Below are 24,151 nucleotides of genomic sequence, written 5' to 3'. Positions count from 1 at the left end.
AGTTCAACCTGAATTACACAACACTCAACTTCAAATGTGCCTCTCTTTTACATATGCCCAAAGAGGAACAAAACATTGAATGAATACAAACATTAACTGAAAATCTCTGCAGTATTACAGAGGATATAGAGGATGAATTAGCTCTCCCCTGAAACAATCAATGTGACTGAGACATTCTGATCTGTAAATTTGAAATCCTATTATGTGGTATGATGAAAATGATGAAAAATAGCCTACTAATAAACATATAAAAGAGAGGCACAAAACATGACTCTTTACTGCATTACTGATGTCCTTGAGCTCTACACATTGCCTGAATTGTGTGTGCTTCCACAGTGACCCGAGATATAGAGTGAGTAGATAATTGCAGTGGCAAAATGCTGAGTGATCAGTGCCAAAAAATGAATTAGACATACATCAGTGTGTTGCAGCTTGTGGTGACTAAAACATCATTCCATCTCATCACACTGCTTTACCCATGAAGCACTGCAATCAATCAATTATATCCCTAACTTAGAGGAAGCTGTGTCATTTTTTTAGGCAATAAGAACACATGGAAATAGACAATGTAGCAAAACACAGTAACATAGTTGTTGCAGTTTTGCCATCATCAAGTGAACATTTCAGAGAAACATTAAAATGTGTGATCAGCCACTTCATTGGCTTGCACTCGGCACTCCAATTTCCGTGTTAAGTGGGGGGGGGGGGTCAACATGGTGTCTCTGACTGGCAGGAAAGAGGGTCATATGATTAAGCAAAGAGGAACAGGGAGAGAGGGGACAAGTTACGATATGATTAGTTAGTAAAGGTATATTGGGTATATACAGTTGAAGTCTGAAGTTTACATACACTTAGGTTGGAGTCATTGAAACTCGTTTTTCAACCACTCCACACGTCTTGTTAACAAACTATAATTTTGGCAAGTCGGTTAGGACATCTACTTTGTGCATGACACAAGTCATTATTCCAACAATTGTTTACAGACATATTATTTCACTTATAATTCACTGTATCACAATTCCAGTGGATCAGAAGTTTACATACACTAAGTTGACTGTGCCTTTATACAACTTGGAAAATTCCAGAAAATTATGTCATGGCTTTAGAAGCTTCTGATAGGCTAATTGACATCATTTGAGTCAATTGGAGGTGTACCTGTGTGTGTATTTCAAGGCCTACCTTCAAACTCAGTGCCTCTTTGCTTGACATCATGGGTCAATCAAAAGAAATCAGCCAAGACCTAAGACAAAAAATCTGTAGACCTCCACAAGTCTGATTCATCCTTGGGAACAATTTCCAAATACCTGAAGGTACCAGGTTCATATGTACAAACAATAGTATGCAAGTACAAACACCATGGGACCATGCAGCCGTCATACCGCTCAGGAAGGAGACGCGTTCCGTCTCCTAGAGATGAAAGTACTTTGGTGTGAAAAGTGCAAATCAATCCCAGAACAACAGCAAAGGACCTTGTGCAGATGCTGGAGGAAACAGGAACAAAATTGTATATATCCACGGTAAAACAAGTCCTATATCGACATAACCTGAAAGGCCGCTCAGCAAGGAAGAAGCCACTGCTCCAAAACTGGCATAAAAAGCCAGACTACAGTTTGCAACTGCATATGGGGACAAAGATTGTACTTTTTGGAGAAATGTCCTCTGGTCTGATGAAACAAAAATAGAACTGTTTGGCCATAATGACCATCGTTATGTTTGGATGAAAAATGGGGAGGCTTGCAAGCCGAAGAACACCATCCCAACCGTGAAGCACGTGTTTTGGGGGTTCTTTGCTGCAGGAGGGACTGGTGCACTTCACAAAATAGATGGCATCATGAGGGAGGACAATTATGTGGATATATTGAAGCAACATCTCAAGACATCAGTCAGGAAGTTAAAGCTTGGGTCTACCAAATGGGTCTTCCAAATGGACAATGACCCCAAGCATACTTCCAAAGTTGTGGCAAAATGGCTTAAGGACAACAAAGTCAAGGTATTGGAGTGGCCATCACAAAGCCCTAACCTCAATCCTGTAGAAAATCTGTGGGCAGAACTGAAAAAGCATGTGCGAGCAAGGAGGCTTACAAACCTGATTCAGTTACACCAGCTCTGTCAGGAGGAATGGGCCAAAATTCACCCAACTTATTGTGTGAAGCTTGTGGAAGGCTACCCGAAACGTTTGACTCAAGTTAAACAATTTAAAGGCAATGCTACCAAATACTAATTGAGTGTATGTAAACTTCTTACCCACTGGGAATGTGATGAAAGAAATAAAAGCTGAAATAAATCACTCTCTCTACTATTATTCTGACATTTCACATTCTTAAAATAAAGTGGTGATCCTAACTGACCTAAGACATGGAATTTTTACTAGGATTAAATATCAGGAATTGTGAAAAACTGAGTTTAAATGTGTTTGGCTAAGGTGTATGTAAACTTCTGACTTCAACTGTACATTGGAGCTACTGTATATGTCTACGAAATACTATATGTGTGACTACCTCTGGGTATATATGTTTAATTACGGGACTTGGAGGACTGCTAGTGGGATGGAATATCTGAGGTGATGTGGGAATATGTTGGCATTGCTATAACAGTGTCGGAGCCTGATATTTCAGAACCCAAATCTTCGGAGGGGAGGAGGGTTGGAGAGGGGTTGCCCTGCCCGGTGTGTGTAGCTCAGCAGAGAGGAGAGAGGGTGCAGAGAGAGGATGTATAATGAGCGCCCCCCCAGCCTCCTGCCTGCCAGAGTGGCTGCATTAACACCACACACCTTATCAAGGGCGCTGTCACTGGCCCTGAGAGGCACAATGCACTGCCACTCTGCCAGCCAGCAGAAGAGAGGGAGAAGGAAGGAGAGAGAAAGAAAGAAAGAGGGAGGAGTGGGGAGGGAAGGAGCCTAGAGAACATTATCTTGATGAAGCCATGATCGATAAAGCCAGAGCAAGCCAATGGAACAGCGATACCATCCCTTTTAATTGAGATTAGACTCTGCAAGTTCACCGTGCGCCCATCTAATTTAAGAGTGGCCGACGTCTCACCACAGTTAACTCCTCACACACGTCATCAATTACAGGATACTCTCTGACCTGGGACCTGGCAGCCAATCAGAGGGCCCCACTTCCTCTCCTCACCTCTCGGTGGATCGCTGACTGGGGGGGGGAGACGCCTCTCTCTGGGGCCCCATGCCACCGGCCCTCCCTTCTCTGTTTTCTCTGTTATTTATTCCAGTGCATACATACCTCCTTGTCTACATATTTTCTTGCCCGGTTTCCTGGCACATTCCTTGGATATTCTTTTTACTGTAAAATGAATAGAAGACTAAAAAATAACATGGAGCTCCATTAAGGACAGTTGGAGCATGCAACACCACTATCTGACTGCTGAGGAAGGAGAGAATGTGGTAGCAAAGAGAGTTCCCACTGGGCACACACCGGTTGAATCAACGTTTTTCCACGTCATTTCAATGAAATTACGTTGAACCAATGTGGAATAGGCGTTGATTTGACATCTGTGCCCAGTGGGTTGCTCTTACTGGCTTAGTTCATTAATCAATCAGTCAGTAAATCAATCAATAATCATTATTTACATGAGCTTCCTCCTTGATGAGCCCTATTCATTGTGCCTACACACAATGGACAGATGATGACCTGCTATCAGTCAGGAGTGAGGAGTGAGGAGGAGGAGAAGCAGGAGGAGGAGGGGAAAGGAGGAACCAGTCTCACCTGAATGGACGTGCTGAGGTAAACAGGAGGATGTGCGTGAGGAAGGGATCAGGAGACTGATGAACAGCCGCACACTCATAGATAGACACACACACACAGACACACACACACACACACACATAGAGGCGCACACACACATACATACTCACACACATAAAAGCAGTGTCATGCACGTAAACATGCAGAGGTCATGCTTTTCTCACTCTTGTCAGTACAAAACACACAGGAAAATATTTTAAAAGGGGTTGTTGGTTTAGGTCTGTTTTTCCTGTTGGTCCTGCTGTTAACTCACCATCCTCAGTGGGAACATATATGTTTAAGAAAAGGCAGTCCTCGCTCTGGTCCTGTACATAAGAAGACACTATCTCCAGGTTGTTAGTGAACCACACAGGCAGCATGACGTCTGGCAGACGCCCCTCCACGATGGTCTGAGGGCAGACCGGGCCAAACTGCGTGGCGTTACGGACCTCTGGCCACGAGATGGGCGGCTCCGGGGGCTGAAAGCGCCTCTCGCCCGTGGGGGGTGCGGCATAAGGTACCCCCTGGAACTGAATGACGGGTCCCAGGATCTCGTTGTTGAGCTCCTTCTTGACGCCCCTCAGTTTGCCGTAGACGGTGGTGACCACGGGGTCCGTCTCGTCCAGTTTCTGAGAGGCCGTGACCAGGGCCTGCTGTGCTAGGCTCAGTATCCATAGCAGGAAGGTGAGGTCCAGGCCAAGACCCAGGCCTACGCCCAGCCGGGGCTGCATGACCCTCCAGGCAGGGTGCAGCCTCAGACGGCCATGCCTCTGCAGGGGCATGTTCCCTCTGCCACACCAGTAGATACACACACACACCAACTAGGGCTCACCACACCGCAGCGCTAGCAGCAAAAATCCACTTTAGATCTGCCCACAGAAAGGGTTACAATCAAAGGAAAAGTATGAGGCCTCCCAAACGTGCGGCTGTCAAAACTTTCAAAGGCTCTTTGCATGGCAAGTACTCCCCACTGATTTCACACTGGCGGAGGCAACATCTTCACTTGCTGCTATTCGTCAGGCCGCATCCTATTGACAGTCCTGTTTTCCATCCTGGCGACGCAGGCAGGGCAGCCATTTGCAGCAGGTCTTCCACAGATAAATCAACCCCAGTCGAGGCGTGGGTCTATATCCTGCAGGAAATAAAAAATAATTAATTAGTACTGAGGTGGAGAGAAGAAATATGAACAGAGCAGGGCTTTACTGGCTGTTACATTCTGGCTATGTTGCCATCAAGCAGAGCACAGGGGAATCACAGTCTGCCTAGTGACACCTCATCAATCATGTGCAAGTAGCAGACTGACTGAGTGACTGGGCATTAGTTAAGGGAGCCCTCCTCCTCTCCCAGACCAGGGAGGGAGAATTAAGAAGATCATGTTCATAGAGAGAAGGAAATCCTATTTTGTTTACAATGCGATGACACCTGTCATAGACACATAGTGGGGGACAGAGAGAAACTTCAATTATGACAGTGTTAGCATGGAAATGGGAAAAGAGATCCAAACATTCTCTAAGAGCATCCATATTCTTATGACTAGAGCACCCTTTTGAACATGTTTAGTCAACAAGGAGATTGACGTTAATTAGGGAAATATGCTCAGAAGAATAACATAATAAAGTTGCAAACCGAGCCTTGAGGTAATGCGACATGTTGACTTGCTTCTCCTTGCACATTAACTGGCTACTTCCAAATCTTAGGAGAGTATCCTTTCCACCTTGCATACAGTACGGTACATAAAACAAATATTTGAAAGCTATATTTGGATCATCCTCTATAGACGGGTTAGCTGATGTCACGAAAACGTTGCGCATGATTTAATGAGGCAGAAGTTTGTGTGATGCTGGATAGACAGATAGCTAGCAACAATGACAAGAAGCTGCCATGTGGGGAATCATAGGTGGCTCGTTTAAGCTAGTTTCATCTTGTTCTTAATACCATGTCTTGTTTTGAGGTGTTTTGACTGATCACAGCTAGCACAGAGGATCTGGGCCGATTCGGGTGAGAGTCGGGACAGTCGGCTGAGAGTCATGTGGCTCGAGTCTGTGCTGCCTTCGGCAGTATTACTTATGGCTACGATGCGGGGATTGAGTTCGGGCTGATTCCAGTGTGAGTTATCTGGCCCAAATGTATTATTTGGGGCTTGGGCCGATTCCAGTGACATTTATCTGTCCCAAATGTATTTCATGGGGCTCTGGGATACTCTCTGGCAGATGACTACGCGGGCTGATTTATACATTACATAATTTATTTTTCCATATTTTCTCATTGTTTCTGTGATAATTTAAATGAACATTTAAATTGACATTTTTAAGAGTCGTGTGTAGTATTTTAGTATTTTGATACTTTGTGCAACGCAATTGATAAGCATTAAACTTTGTGGCTGGAGCCTCCCAAGTGGCGCGGATGTCTAAGAAACTGCATCGCAGTGCAAACTGCATTGCTACAGATGCTGGTTCGAAACCCGAGCTGACGCGTGCCGGCCGCGACCGGGGGACCCATGAGGCGAGACACAATTGATCCAGCATCGCCCGAGTTAGGGGAGCGTTTGGCTGTCTGGGATGTCCTTGTCCCATCATGCTGTGGCGGGCCAAGCGCATGCACGCTGACAAAGTGTATGGTATTTCCCTCTGACACAATTTTTTTTTTTTGTCAATGGGTATAATTTGTATGTATAAAATGTATAATAGTAATATTTAAAATGACTAAATTGGGTAATTTTGTATAAATTTATTTCAATTTGCATCGGTCCACTTCTGGAGGGATTCTGGTCAAATGCCGGCAAAGTGGCTGAATTCCTGTAGTTGGAAATGCCCCGATGTACTTGGGCCGATTCTGGGCAGTCACTCAATTTGATTACAGGCCGAGTCCGACACCCGATTCCGGGCTGATTCAATCAGTTCCGGCCCCCCGGAAGAGGGCTGCTTCTGGGCCAGTTCCTCATTGCTACCTGGGATGACACCTCTATGCTAATATGTCTAAAATTCGCTAGCTTGCTAACCAACAAATCATTGTGCAAATGTATTTATGTTTTCAATAAACATTGGAGATGAAATATAGTTTACATGTTGTCCACGATCTAAGCCAACCCTTTGTGTATTGCCCCATAGTTGCACACACATCGGTTTTGTTGCTAAACAACCAACCCGTCTTTAGAAAACAAGTATTAAGGAGGAATGGGAGGTTAGTTTGTAACTAGAAGCGACTCGCTCTAGCTCTCCAAGGGAATCAGTTACGGGCGGATTCAGATCAGCCATTCATTTAGACCAGACATGAAAACAGAGGCAGATCTCCCAGCGAGACACAAAGTGGGTTTATGTCCTCCCAATATGGGATGCCTGTCATCAATATTACTGTACTGGGTCCACCACACATAGAGTCAGTGACACAGAGTCACGGACTCAGAGACAGCAGCAGAACAGGAACATCATTCAAAGTTCAGACCAAAACGTAGAGACATCAGCATTCGGAATGGAGACTATACAATGTAGTGTAGTAACTATGTAGTCAGGGGTGTCATTCTCCCCAGAAATCTGAGGGGGCACAAAGTACCTGAGGATGGTGGGGAAGTGGTCCGGAGGGGGGCTAGGTTGAAGAATTTAGCACTTTTCAAACACATGAAACAGCTTTTTCCTGCAATCTAGAGTCATAATCATTACGCTTAATTCTTTGTAAAAAAAAAACATGTCTATTTTTCTGCATATCTAAGCATACCTCTTGAGCTCTCTGTATCTTCCTAACTGAAATATGCTGCTCGGTATCTATAATGCTATAATCTGGGTACAGTACATTTAGTTATTGCTTGCTTTTCTAAAGTCTACCAACCTTGCCAGCAGGCATGCCAGCTAAGATAGTTAGACAAACTAGCTACTCTAACTTGATTGCTAGGCTGAAATGGCTTCTTAGTAGCTAGTTATGAGATTTGGAGATTGGGAACATAACTGGGCTAGCTAAAGCCAACTTCAGAAAATGTCTAGATGGCTAGTAGTATTACAGAGAAACAACAACAAAAATGTATACAAAATATGTATCTATATATATTTTAAACAGGACAAATCTGAGGAGTCAAGTGTTCCAAGCTCCCCCTATGGGCATGATGCCTCTGCATGTAGTAAGTTACTTTAAAATGAGTGGCCCAGTGGTGAAGTAGGTTGACACCATGGGGAGATGAAGTGATCCTAACAACCCACAACCCCAAGACATTAAGCACACCCTAAGGTTGGACATTTTTAGACAGCAGTTCTAAAAATACACTGTAGCTGTGAGCAAGTTGAAAGAAACACTTAGGTTGGTCAAGCAGATCTGTCCGCTTATTGGTCTTCCTGTAGACCTAAGTACACTTATGTGTGTGTGAATATACAAGGATACAGGGTTGGAACAGAGCTTTATATCACCCATAGTAAATGTAAATTAAGTGCTCTGGGTTGGAGGAGTTTTGCAGTGGTCTGATAGTTTTAAACCATCCCAGACACAGCAGATGAGATGTCTAGGTGTACACAATGGTAATATTTGCAATCACTTAGTTTTTGTATATAGCCAAACACATTCATTACTGGTACCACTCTCACTTCAACCCTTGCAACAAAACCATATTTCAAAACAAATCGCATCTATTGACAGAGGCATACAAATGATATGCATCCAAACAAATGCATAGCAAGCAGTCTGCGCCCTGGAATAATTAGGCAAACAGATAAACAGCGGAATGAAATGAAAATCTCTGGCATTGATTGTGTACTGTATTGTTAATGAGGCTATAAAACTACTGTGAGGTTTTTACAATGGGGGAGGCTAAGAAAAACTGCACATGGACCTCGCCGCAAGCCTTTGTCATCTCTGACACACCAGACAAATATTTAGACTGCAGACAAGCAAATAAAAACCAAGGCTTTGGCTCTAATCTTTTTTCAGAATCCAGGAGGGGCGAGGTTTGGCTGGAGGGATGATAGCTGGCTGGTTGGAGCAAAGCAGGATTTGGTAACAATGTTGTGCTGCACTGTGTGAGGGAGATGAAGTAAATGAGTGTGTGCACAGAGGATGAGATCAGATTGTGTCCTTTAATCCTTATGACAATCTAACTCAAACAGGCCTATGGTGAGAGGAGTTGAGGTCTCTCCCAAAGCTAAATCTCTCTGGGGTGGTAATGTACTGTACACTTCCCAGCAACACTGGGCCACAAACCTACGGTAGCTACCTTAACACTCTGTAATATCTACGTCATACCTGCAGCAATACAATAGTGGCACCCTGATGTCATTTGAATCAAAAGGAAAATCAATTCAATTCTGTACTATATGCTCATGTTTTCCTTCTAGAAAATTATTTCTCATTCCATTTTCCTCACTTTCCCTAAATGGGGACAGAAAATGGTTGCCACTTTGCCTCCAATTTCCATACTTTCTGTGTGTGATTAAACCCTTCCAGGTGTTGAGAACAAATTTCACACGTGGCCAAGATATCCATTTAACAAATCCTTTGAAAATCCCCTGCTTAAGAACCCCAACATAATAAGCTCAAGCAAAAAGAGGGGATCTATGAAATCAACCTTGCCATTTATTTTGCATGTGGAGTAACTCATGTATAATCCTGTTTTTCCATTTTTTTCCCCATGTTGTTGGTTCCCAGAGTACATGGAGAAGCATGCATCGTGCAGATCCAGTGCAGGAACTTGTCCCAGTGTGAGTCGAATCACTAACCTGCTCAGGGACACTGCAGCCAAGTGTCAATGCTGAAATGGGAAGCTTTGAAATGGGACGCAATGTTATGACTGTATGTTATGTCAAAAATATGTCATTGTTCACCTCTAGACAATCTATACCTGATGCATCACAATACGTCATCACCACTTCATTTATTACCCTATTAATAAACTGACGGGTATACGGAGTGGCAAAATACCACAGAAAAGGCATGGCTACGCAGTACATAGACTGAGAGACGATGGTAGATGAACAGCGTTTAATGAGGTTCAGCACATTTTTCCCCATAGGAGCCACTGGAAGGTCCCCGATTATATAGAGGTGTACTCTGGAAAACAAACGGCCTATTATTTGAGCCCAAGCTGTAAAGCATAGAGAACATAGAGGCACAAAGCAGAGTTATGGTGGCAGTCAGTCAACAGACTAAACCTTCCATCACTGTGTGGTTTACATCCATGCGAGCTCCCACTGACCTTAATGATCTAATTTCACCTCCAATAAAGGCTTTTGGGGAATTTATAGACGACTGCTTATGACTATTTCAGTGGATGCTTAGCCAGCAGGTTCACCATGGCCAGAGTGTGATTTGGGGATTTTGCGGTGTGACAGTGAGATGTCGCTGTGAATTAAGAACAGGAGTCAGAAGCCTCCTCTGTGCTCCTAACAAATTGAGCACCGTTTGTGACAATGTCCATTGTATCACCATCCTTCAGTAAAACATGTCAGTCACATTGTGAGGAAGTGAGTAACTAGACTTGACTGCAGCAGCTCCACTGAGGCCTGTCTCCAAACTGGGGGAAATCCCAGGGCTGGGGTTATTAATAAAGACTTATGAATACATCCAGCATCCATACATTAATAAGAAGAAATCTACAATCTATAGTAAATCCATTAGGAAATGACGATTAAGAAACAATAATGATCATATGACAAATGACCACCACCACTATGTGTGCTACTAATAAAAAATGATAGAACGCTGATACCAATAATATCATCAATTACATTTGGTAGCAGCGGTAGTAGTAGAATCACTAATACAAGTAGTAGTATCCACCATTTTGGTTTTTCATCATTACTACCATCTTAATTATGGCTAATGACACTTAACAAATTCCATGATTTACTCAATTACTGCTTAAGTCCCTCTGACTGTAGCAGGTTTTCTTGTGCTGTCATGTCACATCAACTCTGATGGCCCCTCAGTGCTCTGGAGTACTGGGAACATGGAGAAGTTAAAACTGTAATGGCAAGCCGTGAGCGCTTCACACTGCACACACACACTGCACACAAACTGCACACACACACAGAGAGAAACACACAGCGTATGGTGCCCAGCATACGCCTGCAGCTCGTGGCGGAGCACTGAAGTGCATGACGACAGGGGTGACGTGGCTGCGCATTATTCAGCCTGCTCTACTCCCAGCGTCTGCAGCAGCTCTGGTGAAGTCCTGCATCACACTGCACACTATAGCCTACACTACTCCCTACTTTACCCCCTTATCCTTAATTAGCCCCCTTAAGAAAGCCTCCTCCTCTGGTCTCACATCCCCATATTACACTGTTTACCAAGATGATAAACAGCATCATAACTGGACAGCTTCATTGGTGCTTCTACTTAGCAAATCGGGTCAATTCTCTCAAATCAAGTTTATATTTAACTGCATTTCACGTGGGTGTCAAGACACTGAACAAAATGAAGCAAGGACTGCCAAACAAAACAATGCAAGAAAAGGGAATACAAGTTGAATACACATTGATAACACAATCAATGGATAAAGACCGGGACAGGTAGCGAGTAGAGGTGGGAGAGGCAGTGATCAGCTGATCACAGCCCTTGTTAGAGCCTGTATTTAGAAAACATGTTTTCATAATTTGACTACATTTATGCAGCATGGATGGATTGGTTGTGTGGGAGGGCATCTGTTTTTTTCCCTCCACTTGGTTCACCTGGCTGCCATCTTCATGCCTTCTTGCCAGGGGTCACAGCTGAAGCACTAGGTTGGCGTGAAATTTTTAAAAATGGAAAAGCTTCCTGCCTTCTCTCCGAGTGTCCTTGTGCTCAGTGAGAAACACTACCTCCCACTCTCTCACTTCAGGGCACAGGGAATAGGCCTGGTCAGGAGGAGGCGTGGGAAAGTCATTATCATACTTAGAAAATGATCAACTCCACTATTAGATAATATTTTCCACTAATACAAATGTGGCGGGCTCTCCCCAGCCCAGCTCTCCTGGGGCAGACAGGTCTTACAGCTCCACTTTAGCCCACCCCTAGGATCCAGGGGGCCCCCTAAAATTGGTTTACATCAAAGCAATAATTAGTCAGTTAGTTACTGCAGAGCTCATAAGGGACTGGGATGCCCTCAAGGGCCAAGCCTGTGAGCTGGAGAGAGTAAACACAGAACCTACACTCAGCTAGTTTCCCCTGGTGGGACTCAAACTTGGGTTTGGTTTCTTAATGGGCACAAATAGAGGGCAAAACTTTCTTTAAGAGACATAAATGAGTCAAAACTTTAGTGGAGCATTTGTGGTTGTTAATTCTCTATATGAATCCAATATTTTTTCACTTTGTTCTGATCTGGCTTTAAAAGCCACCCCCCTGAGTGGAAGGACAGGTGTTCTTGTGAAAACACAGAGCCTACTGAATTGGAAAGTGTGAGAGCGCTGCTGTGGCCCAGCTCTCTCTCACCTTTAGAGCTACAGGACTCTGATCGATTGGCTGAGACGTCCTTTCACTCCAGCAGCTGTGGATAGGTGAGAAGTGGAGTACAGATGAGAGGAAGCGAGCAACAAGCAAAAACTGCACTCCTCACAGGGACACAGAGATAAAAGTCCATTAAGGCCGTTTAGCTTCGTCTTGCACTTTGAGTCCCTGGCACATACTGTGCTTCACTTTATGTGTTTTGGTTTTCTTCAGGAAATGGACAAAAGAAGTGTAAAAGGACTGGATGCCCTCAGGTGAGAACCTGAGCCATCAGACCAGAGGGTTGGTCAGGTCCCACAGCAGAGCTCTGTGCCTCTGTCCACTCATTAGGTTGGGTGCTCCAACGTCCCTCCATGGGTACACACACACACACTTCCGACCTGATTAATGCCCCATTTCCCAGAGCCTGCTGTGCTCCCTGTCAGAGCTGATGCTCTCGCTGCACCCATTTCCCACCTCAGATCAGTCAGACATAATGAACTGACCAAAAACACAGCAAATAACCATTAAGCTCAGCTCTCATGTTGACAAGAGGAGACCATCAGTCCACTTGAGTTGAAGAAAGACTGTAGGGCTAAATAACCAGCAAATGGCTAGTTAACATGCAAAACCACCTACCATGGCAAATCCCAAACACCATCCATGACACAGGATACTCACAAAGCCTTCTTTAGAGGGGCCATTTGGAGCCCATGCTAGAAAATTTGCAAAAAATTCAGACAGTTCCAAAATGGCCCCAAATTAAACAACACCATGTCAGAACTTGTAACAGAAAACTCCACAGCAATCATCTAAGGAGGAAAGGATAGCAGATATCTTCCATATTCTCCATCCCATTGCTAAAGCAGGTGTGCTTCCCACATGTCTATTAGCTTGTGGAATTATTATCTGAAACTAAAAGCCACACTGTCTGACTGTGATCATGTGCCAATACTGTCCATGCAATCTGTAAAGGGAAAATATTTAGCTTTTAAAAATAAAATAAAAAATCTAAAATAGTAGTATAGAAAGAAAAACTGGTGAAGGTCATCTTGCTATATAAATGCCCAGACAGAGAATGTTATGTACAAAGACATGCGACAGTTGGAGGCTCTCTGCCAATACTGTAATGAAAAGAGTATTATTCCAATGACAATTTGGCAATCAGACTTTTTTTTGCAATACTTGTAAATAAGGGAAATTAGATGAATAATGCATTATGAGACCTGGAGTTGACTTTCTGTACCTGAACAATAGAATATGCCATCAATGGTCATTTGTTATAGGCTGTTGATTTAGCACAACGGTAGGCACTGTGCATAATGCACTGAAAAATAAAGTTTTCCAAAAATGTCCTAACCAACATTTTGAGGGTGAGTTCATTAAATCGGCCATATAATTCTAAAGTAACGCACCTGAAACAACAGGAACGCAGAAGTCAACACTTCCATTATTTATGAACTAGCTCCCTCCCATGTACAGAGTGGGTAGCTGAGTTAGAGACTGCCAGGGGCTAAAGGAAAGAAGGTAGATTATTGTAAGAAGCTCTAACCTTTCAGGCTACTGGCTTGACAATAGATCAAAATGGTTTGAGACTATTGGAGGTATGAACTACTGATGACACAGATGTTAAAACATATAAATAAACATAAATAAATTTAAAAAAAAATAAAAATAACAGTAGCCTAAGCATTAGCAACATTGTATCCCATTGTTTCAAATCAATTTGGCTCCTACCATACATTCTAGTTGAGTTGAGTGAGTCAAAATCATATCTTTATTTAGCTAGCCATTTAAATTAACATTTATATGAACAATTTTGAATGTTACTTTCAATGTTAAAGATGTTAACTTAAATGGCTACGGGAAAAAGCTAATATTTTACTCGTTGCTCTCACAAATCAGCAGACATAATTGATATTTTTTTTGTGCTTGCGTTACAATATCAAATGTTATTGGTCACATACACATGGTTAGCAGATGTTAATGCGAGAGTAGCGAAATGCTTGAGAGCAACCAATCATATCGCTCTCTATTTCAAATCACATTCAACTGTGTCCTTGACTCTAATATTGTGTACGATTTGATTGGTTAGGCCTACCTACTACCTCATTTTATGAGCTTTTACGGGAGCAAAATCCAATGTGTCTAAAACAACACAACATGCAGTGTTCATGTCAATAAAACTGTAATTAACAGCACCACGCCAGAGCGTACTGTATAGGAGCTTATCTGAAAAATGCCCACTTATGCATATAGCAATCGATGTAAGTCAATGACCAATAGCTTGAAGATCATATAATGATAACTGGTGAGTTTATCCCCCATATCAAACATGCCTTAAATATCCATATTGTAGATAATATCAATAACGACTATTTGCCAAAGCCAAATAAAGTAATCCAGTCTTTTACTGCTATGAGTAGCTTGTCCTGTCTGTGGGCTATGAATTGAGCGCACATAAATACCGCATTTATCCAGTTTTCTGGTGCCCGGTGCCTATAGCCAATAGTGTTGAACTTGCCCATCAAACGTTGCCTACTCGATTTACTGTATAATACATTCAGTTCTTCATAGCATAAAATGTTTAGCCACCAGCTGAGTGTTTTAATTGTCTACTCAGTCGTCTCTGAACATACCCATTGACATTAATTAATGAAGGCTAAGACATTCCCAACTCAACGTGAGGTATATATCCTTAATTATGGGTCAATTAATATCAAGTCATTTGGCTGATTAATTTCAATTAAGGGTGGAAATTGATTTTCCTTCATCAAGTGAGGATGGTGTTCTATCTTTATTGCACTGAATAGGGTTAGGTCTCTTCTCAGGACTGCAACTAACGTTAAAATGGACAGTGCATGTTGGACCTAAGCACCTGTGCAACTGGCATCAGCACAACTGACCCTTATGAAAGTAGATCACATTTTCATATCACATTTTCATATTCAACGTACAGGCACGTGAGTGTGTGAGCTTCCAACAGAGAGATTTCACCAGAGAGCTGAACAGGAGCATATTGTCAAGCATCTATAGCAACATATGCTCCATCGTTTAATGTAGCCACAATTCCATCATCCCCAATTGAAATTCGTCATAACTCTAGGATAATTATATAGGCTATGCAATATACACATTATGCATGAAATTAAATACATTTAGGCAGTCTAAACTTGTTTATCACCTCCTTTCCAATATATTACGATTAACCTCGACACAAAGGCTCGCGTTTAAAATCCCCATTTGATAAAAGTACACAAAAGCTGGGACCGAGTAACATGTTTAAACAGACATATTTGCGTACATGTATATTTACCATAAGGCTTGATCTCCACCACTCGTCGTCACCTCAGACAATTTTCCTTAGTGCCATGTTCCGTTATTTCAGAGTGCATTGCTCTTTAAAATCAGGGACACAAACCTTGCCAGAAAAAATAGGACTTTTCACTTCAAAGGTTAAAAACTTGCTTTTTCATACTTCGTCATAATTCGGTCCAATTTCGCAGAATAAAGACAAACTAAAGGGTCCCCCTCAGCCAGAATAAGTGTTTTTAATCCAAAATGTTTTCCTTCATCAGACGACCATTTGCTCTGGGTCTTGCGCAACCCTCCTTGTCTTAACAACATGAAAACTAAAGAACTGAAATATTTTTTTATCTGCTCCTCACGATTCAGGGTGCACCTGCTTGATAAAATGCCGAGGTCTCTTCTCATCCCTGTTGGAGAGAGGATGCGCTGATCGAAAAATGGAACAGAGATACACCTAGTGGCCCTGGAAAGAACTTCAATAAAGCTGCTAAATATTTTTTAAAGAGACAAGGAATATTTGTTTCCGTTTGTCTGCAATTTAACTTCCTCTTTTCAAGTCACGATTTTACTCCAGCCCATTATAGGTTACCTATTGTGTTGTATCTCTATGTGTGGGCATTTCTGAAGTAGCTATTATTCCCAGAATGAATCACTTCCCTGAACGTACTGCTGTTGCATCACATTCACAGGTACTTTTTGACTGCATTTTATTTGCCAGAATGTTTGTTGTTTTTAAGTGCAGAATGATCACTAGTGCATATGAGCATATACCACCTGAGAGGGATAATTATTTAAACCCTGGATTGGATTTAGCCACCATATAGAGCCATTGTTCTGCAAGCACTTCACAATTGATAGGCTACTTGCAGCACATGGAGAATGCTAAGAGTATTGCTCTGTTTGCTACAAGCATTGTGGGACTGCCACTATATATGATTTCACCTAAAGGATATTTTCAGCAACACGGACAGCCTTTCCAAGTAGAGAAAGATAGAGGGTACAAACAACCATTGAAGTTGTACCCTATTAATGTTAAAATAATAGGGCAGAGGAGTCTGAGAAGGCTAGGTTTAATAGATTTCTATACTTCAAAGGGAGTTTCAGTTGTGATTCTATTGTGTAGACATGGTCACAAAATAAGAATCTCAATTTATACTGAACAAAAATATAAACGCAACATGTAAAGTATTGGTCCCATGGTTCATGAGCTGAAATAAAAGATTGCAGACATTTTCCATATGCACAAAAAGCTTATTTCTCTCAACTTTTGGGCACACATTTTTTTCCATCCCTGTTATTGAGCATTTCTCCTCTGCCAAGATAATCCATCCACCTGACAGGTGTGGCATATCAAGAAGTTGATTAAACAGCATGATCATTACACATGTGCACCTTGTGCTGGGAACAATAAAAGGCCCCTCTAAAATGTGCAGTTTTGTCACAAAACACAATGCCACAGATGTCTCAAGTTTTGAGGGAGCAAGCAATTGGCATGCTGACTGCAGGAATGTCCACCAGAGATATTGCCAGTGAATTTCATGTTATTTGTTTACCATAAGCTGCCTGCAACATCATTTTAGAGAATTTTGCAGTATGTCCAACCGGCCTCACAACTGCAGACCAAGTTCATGGCGTTGTCTGGGTGCTCGGTTTGCTGATGTCAATGTTGTGAATAAAGTGCCCCATTGTAGCGGTGGGGTTATGGTATGGGCAGGCAAACTACGGACAATGAACACAATTGCATTTTAACAATGGCAAAGAGATACCGTGATGAGATTCTGAGGCCCATTGTCGTGCCATTCATCCACTGCCATCACCTCATGTTTCAGCATGATAATGCACGGCACCATGTCTCAAGGATCTATAATTCTTGGAAGCTGAAAATGTCTCAGTTCGTCCATGGCCTGCATACTCAGACATGTCACCCACTAAGCATGTTTGAGATGCTCTGGGTAGATGTGTACGACAGCATGTCCCAGGTCCCACCAATATGCAGCAACTTTGAACAGCCATTGAAGAGGAGTGGGACAACATTCCACAGGCCACAATCAACAGCCTGAACAACTCTAAGCGAAGAAGATGTGCTGCATGAGGCAAATGGTCACACTAGATACTGAATGGTTTTTGGATCCACGCATCTACCTTTTTTTAAGGTATCTGTGACCAACAGATACATACAGTGGGGCAAAAAAGTATTTAGTCAGCCACCAATTGTGCAAGTTCTCCCACTTAAAAAGATGAAAGAGGCCTGTAATTTTCATCATGGGTACACTTCAACTACGACAGACAAAATGAGAAAAGAAAATCCAGAAAATCACATTAGGATTTTTAATGAATTTATTTGTAAATTATGGTGGAAAATAAGTATTTGGTCACCTACAAACAAGCAAGATTTCTGGCTCTCACAGAAATGTACCTTCTTCTTTAAGAGGCTCATCTGTCCTCCACTCGTTACCTGTATTAATGGCACCTGTTTGAACTTGTTATCAGTATAAAAGACACCTGTCCACAACCTCAAACAGTCACACTTCAAACTCCACTATGGCCAAGACCAAAGAGCTGTCAAAGGACACCAGAAACAAAATTGTAGACCTGTATCAGGCTAAGAAGACTGAATCTGCAATAGGTAAGCAGCTTGGTTTGAAGAAATCAACTGTGGGAGCAATTATTAGGAAATGGAAGACATACAAGACCACTGATACTCTCCCTCGATCTGGGGCTCCACGCAAGATCTCACCCCATGGGGTCAAAATGATCACAAGAACGGTGAGCAAAAATCCCAGAACCACATGGGGGGACCTAGTGAATGACCTGCATAGAGCTGGGACCAAAGTAACAAAGCCTACCATCAGTAACACACTGCACCGCCAGTGACTCAAATCCTGCAGTGCCAGACGTGTCCCCCTGCTTAAGCCAGTACATGTCCAGGCCCGTCTGAAGTTTGCTAGAGAGCATTTGGATGATCCAGAAGAAGATTGGAAGAATGTCATATGGTCAGATGAAACCAAATATAACTTTTTGGTAAAAACTCAACTCGTCGTGTTTGGAGGACAAAGAATGCTGAGTTGCATCCAAAGAACACCATACCTACTGTGAAGCATGGGGGTGGAAACATCATGCTTTGGGACTGTTTTTCTGCAAAGGGACCAGGATGACTGATCCGTGTAAAGGAAAGAATGAATGGGGCCATGTATCGTGAGATTTTGAGTGAAAACCTCCTTCCATCAGCAAGGGCATTGAAGATGAAACGTGGCTGGGTCTTTCAGCATGACAATGATCCCAAACACACCGCCCGGGCAACGAAGGAGTGGCTTCGTAAGAAGCATTTCAAGGTCCTGGAGTGGCCTAGCCAGTCTCCAGATCTTAACCCCGTAGAAAATCTTTGGAGGGAGTTGAAAGTCTGTGTTGCCCAGCAACAGTCCCAAAACATCACTGTTCTAGAGGAGATCTGCATGGAGGAATGGGCCAAAATACCAGCAACAGTGTGTGAAAACCATGTGAAGACTTACAGAAAACCTTTGACCTCTGTCATTGCCAACAAAGGGTATATAACAAAGTATTGAGATAAACTTTTGTTATTGACCAAATACTTTTTTTTTCTCATTTTGTCTGTCATAGTTGAAGTGTACCTATGATGAAAAAGTGGGAGAATTTGCACAATTGGTGGCTTTTTTGCCCCACTGTATCTGTGTTCCCAGTCATGTGAAACCCATAGATTAGGGCCCAATAAATGTATTTCAATTGAATGATTTCCTTATATGAACTGTAACTCAGTAAAATCGTTGAAATTGTTGCATGCTGAGTTTATATTTTTGTTCAGTATACATTGAGTTGCTCTTAAACGTGTAGAAATGCTGTAATTACACTAATAACAATATTGTATTAATGTGGTAACACAGAACATAGTACAATGTTGTGACTGTAGTAATTCAGCTGGTATAACTACACGGATATAATAGAGCAACTTAATGTCCGTGTTATCTTAAACAGTGCTGTCCTGTTGACAGTCATCAGTAGCCTAGGCAGCCAATAGTGCATGGGCGCTAGATCTGCACTAGGCTTGATGTGCATCCTCCATTCAGACTGCAAAGGCATCATTTTCCTCCATAAGTAGCTTCAATTACGAGAAGGTGGGAAAAATGGGAAATATGTGTACTTTCTTTATGAAACACCCTTTTCCACCCCCATTTTCAGATTTCCAGCCAATTTAGGATGTTGCACACTGTGTTCAGCCAAGGGTGTGCAATGTCCTGTCTGAAAATACAAAAATGGTGGTGGAAAATGGTGTTTCATCAACAACAACAAAAACAACAAAAAAATCAAATTTATTTGTCACATACACATGGTTAGCAGATGTTAATGTGAGTGTAGCGAAATGCTTGTGCTTCTAGTTCCGACAATGCAGTAATAACCAACGAGTAATCTAACCTAATAATTCCAAAACTACTACCTTATACACACAAGTGTAAAGGGATAAAGAATATGTGCATAAAGATATACGAATGAGTGATGGTACAGAACGGCATAGGCAAGATGCAGTAGACGGTATCGAGTACAGTATATACATATGAGATGAGTAATGTAGGGTATGTAAACAAAGTGGCATAGTTTAAAGTGGCTAGTGATACATGTATTACATAAAGATGCAGTAGATGATAGAGTACAGTATATACATATACATATGAGATGAATAATGTAGGGTATGTAAACATTATATTAAGTAGCATTGTTTAAAGTGGCTAGTGATATATTTTACATCAATTTCCATCAATTCCCATTATTAAAGTGGCTGGAGTTGAGTCAGTGTGTTGGCAGCAGCCACTCAATGTTAGTGGTGGCTGTTTAACAGTCTGATGGCTTTGAGATAGAAGCTGTTTTTCAGTCTCTCGGTCCCAGCTTTGATGCACCTGTACTGACCTCGCCTTCTGGATGATAGCGGGGTGAACAGGCAGTGGCTCGGGTGGTTGTTGTCCTTGATGATCTTTATGGCCTTCCTGTGACATCGGGTGGTGTAGGTGTCCTGGAGGGCAGGTAGTTTGCCCCCGGTGATGCGTTGTGCAGACCTCACTACCCTCTGGAGAGCCTTACGGTTGTGGGCGGAGCAGTTGCCGTACCAGGCGGTGATACAGCCCGACAGGATGCTCTCGATTGTGCATCTATAGAAGTTTGTGAGTGTTTTTGGTGACAAGCCGAATTTCTTCAGCCTCCTGAGGTTGAAGAGGCGCTGCTGCATCTTCTTCATGATGCTGTCTGTGTGGGTGGACCAATTCGGTTTGTCTGTGATGTGTACGCCGAGGAACTTAAAACTTACTACCCTCTCCACTACTGTCCCATCGATGTGGATAGGGGGGTGTTCCCTCTGCTGTTTCCTGAAGTCCACAATCATCTCCTTAGTTTTGTTGACGTTGAGTGTGAGGTTATTTTCCTGACACCACACTCCGAGGGCCCTCACCCCCTCCCTGTAGGCCATCTCGTTGTTGTTGGTAATCAAGCCTACCACTGTAGTGTCGTCCGCAAACTTGATGATTGAGTTGGAGGCGTGCGTGGCCACGCAGTCGTGGGTGAACAGGGAGTACAGGAGAGAGCTCAGAACGCACCCTTGTGGGGTCCAGTGGGAACAGCAGACTGGGATAAGGATTGATTGAATATGTCCGGAAACACACCAGCCAGCTGGTCTGCGCATGCTCTGAGGGCGCGGCTGGGGATGCCGTCTGGGCCTGCAGCCTTGCGAGGGTTAACACGTTTAAATGTTTTACTCACGTCGGCTGCAGTGAAGGAGAGTCCGCATGTTTCGGTAGCGGCCCGTGTCAGTGGCACTGTATTGTCTTCAAAGCGGGCAAAAAAGTTATTTAGTCTGCCTGGGAGCAAGACATCCTGGTCCGTGACGGGGCTGGTTTTCTTTTTGTAATCCGAGATTGACTGTAGACCCTGCCACATACCTCTTGTGTCTGAGCCGTTGAATTGCGACTCTACTTTGTCTCTATACTGACGCTTAGCTTGTTTGATTGCCTTGCGGAGGGAACAGTTACGCTGTTTGTATTCAGTCATGTTTCCGGTCACCTTACCCTGATTAAAAGCAGTGGTTCGCGCTTTCAGTTTCACGCGAATGCTGCCATCAATCCACAGTTTCTGGTTTGGGAATGTTTTAATCGTTGCTATGGGAACGACATCTTCAATGCACGTTCTAATGAACTCGCACACCGAATCAGCGTATTCGTCAATGTTGTTGTTCGCCGCAATGTGGAACATATCCCAGTCCACGTGATGGAAGCATTAAGTACAAATATTTTCCATGTTTTTTTCAGCTGCCTATTCAAGGGAACCAAAGACTGAATAAGCACTTGAACAGAACTTTAGATTGTGAAACTGCACTGATAGATATCAAGCAACTCAGCTGCTACAGTTGATATGGCGACTTGGAAAATGGAATTTCTTTTTAAGAATAAGGGGAAACTTAGCTACTCTTCGTCTACTGTCCAGGGGTGCAACTTTGGTTTTAGACGTGGGTGGGACATAATCTGGCAGGGGTTCCTCCTTCAGATTTTTTTGTGGCATTTTAAGGTAATTTCCTGCATTTCTACTAAGGCTGTCCACAACAACAACAAAAATCTAGGTCCACCAATAGTAGTCTTTTCTTTCGACCAATCAATAGATCAACATTTTAAAATGTGTATTATTACATAGGCCTGTATAGACACACCCTATGTGTTTTAATAAAATCAACTAGGCAAAATGTACTGAACTTCTCTGATGCTTAAACAAGCTGTTCGATTAAAAATCAATACACACAAATGACTCAAGAAGGAGCCAGAGATCAAGATAGCCTAACCAGAAGAAGAAAATCTGTTTCCTAACCCTCCTTCTCCTTCCTGCTGTTATGCTCCTGAAGTTGCTGGTAATAGGCTACACCAGTGCTCGACAAGCTTTTCCATTTGGAGTGCAAATTTATCTTACCATTTCTACCAATTTCCATGCCATTTATGATTTTCATATGCACATTTTTGTGGAACAGTTTAATTTCATTTATAAAATAAATTGTATCTCAAAATCATTGTCTGTGGTTAATCCACATTCTATATAAATCTAAATGAAAATTATACAAATCTAAAAGTAACTTTTCTTGCCATTCCCAACTATGTAATAATAACCTACATAAAGCCAACACAAAAACATTGAGGCATGCAGGTAGAAAAGATCATGATACAAATAAATAACCTGCAAATCACATTGGCTTTGCACAGTCTGTCTGCAACGATCGTGAAACATTGTATCAACTATTAACAAGGTTGCCCCAAAACTCTCCCTAGCAAACTTGAAACATTGTATCAAATATTCCGGGCCAGTGAGCCCATAAAATACACAACTGTAGGCTATTTGTGCAAGGGATAAGAAGTAATCAGGTTTCCACCTTATCAGAGCATTACATTTTTCAGTTTCATGAGTGGTTATCGAAAGGGATAGAGCTGGAAATATTGTGTAAATACTTTGATGAACTATTGTCATTATTAATCGATTCTAAAAACAGACTTTGTTTACTTGCTGTTTGAGGTGAAGAAAAATGACTTTGAGAAGCTCCACAGCTCATTAGTGGTGGTGAGTTAAGACAAGCAGAAATACTACCAGATAGCCGCAGTACAGGTAGACTAGTCCTACTTCTATATGCGTAATCAGGTGTGCATCCTTACTCAAAATTGACAGGAGCGTTTCAAACAAAAGACGATTAATAAATTGACAAAACTTCTCACAAGTGTAGCATAGGTTGTGAGTTCTGTAAAAACACATGTCCACTCCAACAATGAGAATGGTAAATGACTAATAATAAATTGAATGCATCAACAGAAATAACCCTAACCAAACAAACATTGCATATTAGAAATTATGTGAATTAACGGTATTTTTTTATTTAACCTTTATTTAACCAGGTAGGCCAGTTGAGAACAAGTTCTGATTTACAACTGCAACCTGGCCAAGATAAAGCAAAGCAGTGTGACACAAACAACACAGAGTTACACATGGAATAACCAAACATACAGTCAATAACACAATTGTCACGAACGTCGTAGTGAGGAGACCAAAGCGCAGCGTGATGTGAATACATCCTTTTAATGATAGATGAAAACAAACACAAAGTACACTAAACAAACAAACTATCAAAACGACCGTGACCACTATAAAAAAAAAATTAGAAAAAATTATTTATTACCATCCATACCATTCATACTTTACAAAATAATAATTCTCATTCATTCTATTTACAAAAACCACCAAACACCCAAACAAAAACAAACCTCAGGGGAGCATCGTCCCTCCCCGTCATACCTAACCAATACCTAACCCTTCCCTATCTCCCCTTCCCTAATCTATCCCCTTACAAATCTCACTCTAACACTCCCAGCCCTAAACCCCCCTTCCACCTCTCCCGTGCCGCATGCTGCCCCCACTTCCTCTCCTCCCTCTTCATCCTCCCCCTCAAATCACCTTCCACCCTCCTCACTATCCCTTCCACCCCCCAATCTCTCCCTGTCTTGACTAAATTCTGCCTGGCTTCCCACAGTCCCCTTTTAAAGAGACTCATGAGAAGCCAGAGCAGAAACCTGTCCCTATCCGTTCCCCTCGCTCTCCCTACGCCTCTCTCTAGCCTAGCCCATGTCAACACAAATTCACTCCTAACCATACCTAGCAACACCCGTGCCCTAGTCCATACTAGTCCGGCAAAGGCACAG

General features: G+C 42.5%; 1 protein-coding gene across 3 annotated transcripts in view; it reads right to left on the bottom strand.

Moving 5' to 3' along the window:
* Positions 1-24,151, bottom strand: part of nlgn1 (neuroligin 1) — a 342,762-nt gene that overhangs the window by 253,703 nt on the left and 64,908 nt on the right. For 2 of the 3 annotated variants that reach the window (XM_024421685.2, XM_024421687.2), the window contains exons 1-2: positions 15,436-15,832; positions 4,015-4,872 (exon numbers count right to left, since the gene is read on the bottom strand). In XM_024421685.2, the coding sequence (XP_024277453.1) occupies positions 4,015-4,522 (508 nt within the window). In that variant the 5' untranslated portion in view covers positions 4,523-4,872; positions 15,436-15,832. Of the gene's footprint in view, positions 1-4,014; positions 4,873-15,435; positions 15,833-24,151 lie in introns of those variants that run through there. The other variant, XM_024421686.2, reaches the window with a different exon arrangement.

This window comes from Oncorhynchus tshawytscha, linkage group LG05 (genome assembly GCF_018296145.1).
Source record: "Oncorhynchus tshawytscha isolate Ot180627B linkage group LG05, Otsh_v2.0, whole genome shotgun sequence".
In the NCBI taxonomy this organism is placed as follows: Eukaryota; Metazoa; Chordata; class Actinopteri; order Salmoniformes; family Salmonidae; genus Oncorhynchus; species Oncorhynchus tshawytscha.
This window is presented reverse-complemented; position numbering and strand designations above follow the sequence as displayed.